This window comes from Acomys minous, assembly GCF_964271855.1.
Source record: "Acomys minous genome assembly, chromosome: 12".
In the NCBI taxonomy this organism is placed as follows: Eukaryota; Metazoa; Chordata; class Mammalia; order Rodentia; family Muridae; genus Acomys; species Acomys minous.
Window position 1 is genome coordinate 80,338,826 of NC_140493.1, and position 6,000 is coordinate 80,344,825.

The window sequence follows — 6,000 nt, forward strand, 5'->3', positions numbered from 1 at the left end:
TAGCTCCAGGATGAGGCTGAGATTTTCAAGCTTGACAAAACCCTTGCCCACCTCGCCACCTTGCCAGTTCCACCCTTCTGCTCTCTGTATCTGCTCTCTTATCTGTTTCTGCTTTATTTTTGTTTATGAGTATGTTTAATTATATTTTAATTAATTTATTTATTGTGTGTGTAGTTCTTTTAGATGAGCACATTTTTTATTGTAGTGCATTCCATGGTTAAAGTATTAGTGGTAAGGAACAAATGTAAAAGTCCTAAAATCTTATTTCTATTTTAGTAGCCACTAAGACTATTTCCTACCAGTAAGCTCCCAACTCTTTATTTTATTTTATTTTATATATATATATATATATATATATATATATATATATATATATATATATATTTTTTTTTTTTTGAGACAGGGTCTCTCTGTGCATCCTTGGCTGTCTTGGACTCACTCGCTTTGTAGACCAGGCTGGCCTCGAACTCACAGTGATCCTCCTGCCTCTGCATCTCAAGTGCTGGGATTAAAAGTGTGAGCCACCATGCCTGGCAAGTTCCAACTCTTAAACTATACCCTTTATGCTTAAAATATGAGGATTCAGTGAGGTCTCTTCAAAGACAACATGATCTCAAGTTCTAAAACAGCATATTTATAGTTCTTAATATCACATTCAACAGGATCATGCTGTCTCCTAGAATTTCTCAGTGTCCTTCTGTAATGAAATTAAATTGGATTTGGGGATGGAGGGTGGCTCAGTGGTAAGAGCACTGGCTGTTCTTCAGGGACCTGAGTTCAGCTCCCAGCACCTACATGCTGACCTAACTCCCTCTTCAGAACTCCGTGGGCGCCATGGAGTGTGCAGACATCCATGCAAGCAAAACACCCATACAAATGAAATAAAAATAAATAAAATAATTTTAAAGTTTAAAAATATTTAAAATTTTTATTGTTGCATATAAGTAAGGACAGCTTCTCATACTTCAAGCTTTGGCCTTTAAAAAAAAAAAACAAAAGACTTCATATTTACTAAGCATCAAAGTTACAGTTTGTGTGTGTGTGTTCTGATGTATAATTTTGCAATTATGGGAAACTGAGTGTTTAAGACCAAAGTTTAGTTCATTCCTAAAGCCTTCCTAAGCTGGGCATGGTTCACATCCGTACTCTCAGAACTTGGGAGGCTAAGATCAGCCCCGGCTACCCTGAGAGACCCTGTAACAGAAAAGCAAGGAAGGAACCACACAAAAGACCTTCCTGTTTTGTAGGCACAGGGTCTTGGGTGATAGTTCATATAAAGGGACAGTGCTCTCAACTAGAAACTACATGGCCAGCAAGTGGGCGCAGCGTTCTCCTCCCTTAAAGCCTGCCTGCCACTGAAATTCCCTAATGCTTCTCTTTGAATTATATGCAAGGTTCATTTCTGAGTGAAGCCATACACTCAAAACACCAAAGCTCTTAAAGGGCCAGGCTAGCCTACGGCCTGTGCCTGTCTTGTTACTAGTTTCTATACTCACTTCACTCCTTAATTGGGTTGATTAGACTTTTAATAAAACCATTGCTTAAATGCTTGTTATTAGAAGCCATGTATCACATTCTACCACTACCACCCCTTTTTAATTTTCGTTTTGTTTTTTGAGGCAGTGTTTCTCTGTGTAGCCCTGGCTGACCCGGATCTCACTGTATAGACAGGCTGGCCTGTCTTTGCCTCCCAGGTTTTGGGATCAAAGGTGTATGCCACCACCACCCTGCTCCACGTTTCCTTTTATTTTGAAGCCTGGCTACTTAGAAAGGTTTGTTGCTGTTGTTCAATCTGTTTTCAACAAGAGATCTGTAATTTCTCTAATAGTTTCCACTTTTGTCATTATTAAGATTTCCTAGGTGACTTAGTTAGGGTTTCATTGCTGTGAGGAGACACCGTGGCCATGGCAACTCTTATGACTGGGGCTGGCTTACAGTTTCAGAGGTTCAGCATGGCGGGAAAGCATGGAGGCACACAGGCAGACATGGTGCTGGGGAAAGAGTTGAGAGCTCTGCGTCCAGATCAGAAGGCTGCAGGAAGAGACTGAGACAGACTTCCTCCGACAAGGCTCCCCTCCTAATAGTGCCACTCCACATGAGCCTGTGGAGGCCATCTTCTTTCAAACCACCACACTAGTTTGTTTTCAGATGGATGTGTTCATATCTTAAAATCAGTCTGTCTCTGTCTCTTTAGTGTGTGTGTGTGTGTGTGTGTGTGTGTGTGTGTGTGTGTGTGTGTGTGCTTTGAATCAGAACGGTGTGCCTCTGGCCGGACTAGAATGCACTATATAAATTAAGCCTGTCTTGTGACAGTCTCTTGCCTCTGCCTCCCAGGTGCTAAGATTACAGCCTATGCTGCCACCCCCACCCATATCTCAAAATCTTATTTTAGTATTTTCAATTACGATATGCCTTGTTCTCATCCTGATGTGGAGTTGAGGTGTTTAGAAAATGGTAATTGTTACTCCTACATCTTTTGGGCAGCTTTCAAAAATCCTGAAGCCTAGGCTGCACTCCATACCAATTAAATGAAAATGTCTGGAGGAGGGAGCCCAGGCATTGGTTTTGTTGAAGATTGCCGAATGATTCCAGTGCGTATAAGGTGGAAACCACTGGTTTACGTACTAGCCATGTAGTAGCTTAGATGCCCCACCTCACAGTTGTTAAGTAGATGACTTATAATAGTGTATTTGTCTCCTTAAAAATGTGTTAAATGTACTGCAATGATCTCTGTAATAAAAAGTCCTGAGCTCATATTTGAGCTGACGATTTTGACTCCTTTCCACTCCTGACTAACTGCTTTGCCTTTTGGTCCCTGTGTGCCTTTCCCTTTACAGTTCAGGCAGGAGCAGTGTGTGTGTGTGTGTGTGTGTGTGTGTGTGTGTGTGTGTGTGTGTGTGTGTGTAAGATTTTATTTGATGCATATATTTCATCTTAATTGCTTTTTACACTTTAAAAAAATTTATTTATTATTATGAATACAGTGCTCTGCCTGTGTACACACCCACAGGCCAGAAGAGGGCATCAGATTACATTATAGATGGCTGTGAGCCACCATGTGGTTGCTGGGAATTGAACTCAGGACCTCTAGAGGAGCAGACAGTGCTCTTAGCCACTGAGCCATCTCTCCAGCCCTACACTTTTTATTTCAAGTTTTTGTTTGTTTGTTTTGAGACAGGATCTCAGTGTAGCCTTGGCTACACCAGCCTTTCTATGTAGCTAAGGCTGGAACTCCTAACCCTTCTATCTCCACCTCCCAAGTGCTGAGATTCCTGGCTATTCCCTTTCAATGTTTACTAAAAGGCAATTCTTTAAGCTTTGTTGATCTGTTTGGATTCATACCTGGCTCTATTCATTTGCTTTATTTTTGTTTTGTTTTGTTTTGGTTGGTTGGTTTTTTTTTCCAAGACAGGGTTTCTCTGTGTAACCCCAGCTGTCCTGGAACTCACTCTGTAGACCAGGCTGGCCTCAAACTCACAGAGATCCACCTGCCTCTGCCTCCCAAGTGCTGGGACTAAAGGTCTGAGCCACCACGTCCAGCCCCATTAGTGTGCTTTAAAGAGTGACAAACTCCTAAAGTTGGGACTGTGATGAAGACGTTTAATTTATAGTCACTTATACAGATGTCTATAGACAACTGTTCTTCGCGTCTGAAGACTCGTCTGTAGATGTCGGAGCCTGAGAGGCTGAGAGTGAGTAAACAATCCTTTCTTTCTAGATCTTCATCTGCTGGTGGACGTGGCCTGCAAGCAGGAGCACTTTCCAAAGGAGGAAGAATTAAAAGAGTGAAGAGGAATGGATGACAATTGTGGCGCTGCGCACTAGCCACAGCTGGAGGCACACTAGGATTGCACATGACACACTGTTGGGATTTTTTTCAGTTCTGTTAAGGGGAAAAAAGTATTTTTTTGTTTTAGTAATTGAGATTTTGTTAAATTGAAAATTGGGAGTTTGGTATTTACTACAGCTGCTCAGTTCAGATTGCTTACCTCACAAACTGCTAAACATCTAGCAGCCCCCCCCCCTTTTTTTTTTCTGCCCAGATTCTTTTCAAATGAAAAGTCCTGGCCTTGAAGGAGCATCTGAGAACTGCTGCTGCTGTACTGGAGCAGTGTGTGTGCTGAGTTGTGATGCCATTCTGAACTGTAGTCAGCACGATGTCGTCTGTCTCAAGTCACTGTGATTCTTCAGGGAAGATGGTGTGATAAACAAAGACATGTGACCAGTATCACAAGTCCCGTCAGGGCAGAAGCTCCAGGGAGGAAGTTCTGGAAGAAGCTCATTTTCTAAGCGATTAACTAAGAACTTCTCTTGTTTCTGAACCACGTCCTGTTTCAAGAACAAGGCATCCGGACTTGGCCCATCCATCACACTAACAGCCTCTGAATCTTTAATATTAATGGGAGTGTTTTTTCCATTTTCATGTCTTTCTTTAATTTGAATGATAAATTATCATAAATAGTAAGAAAGTTTTGTTAATATCACTTACATAAATGTCTTCTAAAGAAAAATATTTAATTTGTTTAATTATATTTATAAATGCTGATAGATTTAAAAGTTTTAAAGCTTTGTATTTTTATTAACATTACAGAATAGAAGGATTAAAGGATACATGTGTAATTTTATTTTTGAAGGGTAAATGTACAATATGTGAACAAAAACATTGAGAGGTTTAACACGGTGTTTTCTTAGTTTAGATTTTTACATTCAGCAAGTATAAATGCTCATCTATAGAAAGTATTGTGTGCAAATTTGGGGGAAATTGCCTCGTTATCATTTATCAGAAGCTATGCTATAATTAAAAATAGTCTATATTTGACATATTAGATGGCTAGAGCTTCTGAGAGACTGTTGGGGAGTGGGTGTAGGCCATCACCGTTTGCTTCCCGTCCCTCTGTAGGACTGTGTGTTTGCATAGCAGGGTGTAGGACTGGATGTCCAGTTTCTGTAGCTGACCCGTTTCCACCCAGTGACAGCAAGAACTTTTCTGACTTAAAGTATTTTAAGTTGACTAGAACTTTCTTGCTGGATTCTACCTCACTTTTCCTAGTAAGTGCTGCAGAGATAAAAGGAAAGGCTATGAATTTAAAGCTGATGAAAAAGAAACAGCACTTAATAATGCCATTAGCACTGCACTCGCCATTGTGGATTCACATTCCATGGCCTACATTGCATTGTGCTGTCCCAGTGGTATCAGACCTAAAGGCGTTACAGAGAGCTAGCTGTTCTGCTCTACAGTGACTCCGTTTAGGTTTCAATGTAGGTTTTGGAAAGGGACTCTCTTTAAAAAAAAAGAAAAGGAAAGGAAAGTGCTTCTGTGATCCATCTAATTAGACTAGTTGGTGTTTAGGTTTTGGGCACTTATTCATCTTTACTAGTAACGAGTGAAAGACACACAGATTATCAAGACATCTACATCTTATACCTTGGCAATGTGTGTGAAAAGGAGACCCAGCATCCTAGTGAAGGAACTTTGCCTTTTCTCTCTCACACTGAAGAGCTGGTAAGCTGTGTAGATGATATTTTTTTCCCCTCAAAATGCCTTTCTTAGCCTTATGTGTATTGAAAGATATAATCTTTTGAGGAGCATGTGTCAAGCAGGAACCTTGGCACAGACATGGCTTCGGTGGTTTTAAGGCTTGATCAGTGAAATGCCTTGATGGGCTTTCCAAACGTTTTTATATATGAACACACCAGACAAAGGAGCTGGATCTCCTGCTCTGCTCTCGTGCCTGGAACCGTCTCCTAAAGCCGTCGTCAGGGACTTGTGCAGACGGCCAGCAGGCAAGTGAAATCCGCACGCCAATTAGCCAGTAGGGCCGGACACACACCAGCCGCGTTCCCATCAAGCACCTCAGCATCGCAGCATCTTACGCACCCATCGGTTTCAGTCAGTCGACAATAAAATGAATGTTCCAACTAGACTTTTTTGTCTTGGTTGTTTTTACTATTTTATTGGTAGCCAGTAGAAAATCCAGTCATTAGAAGCATTAATGCTGG

General features: G+C 41.1%; 1 protein-coding gene across 1 annotated transcript in view; it reads left to right on the forward strand.

Annotated features, from left to right (window-relative positions):
• HSF5 (heat shock transcription factor 5) overlaps positions 1–6,000 on the forward strand; it is a 45,286-nt gene extending 39,286 nt beyond the window's left edge. Inside the window, exon 6 of the mRNA XM_084748300.1 lies at positions 3,719–6,000. Within this exon, the coding sequence (XP_084604426.1) occupies positions 3,719–3,789 (71 nt within the window). The 3' untranslated portion in view covers positions 3,790–6,000. The remainder of the gene's footprint in view (positions 1–3,718) is intronic.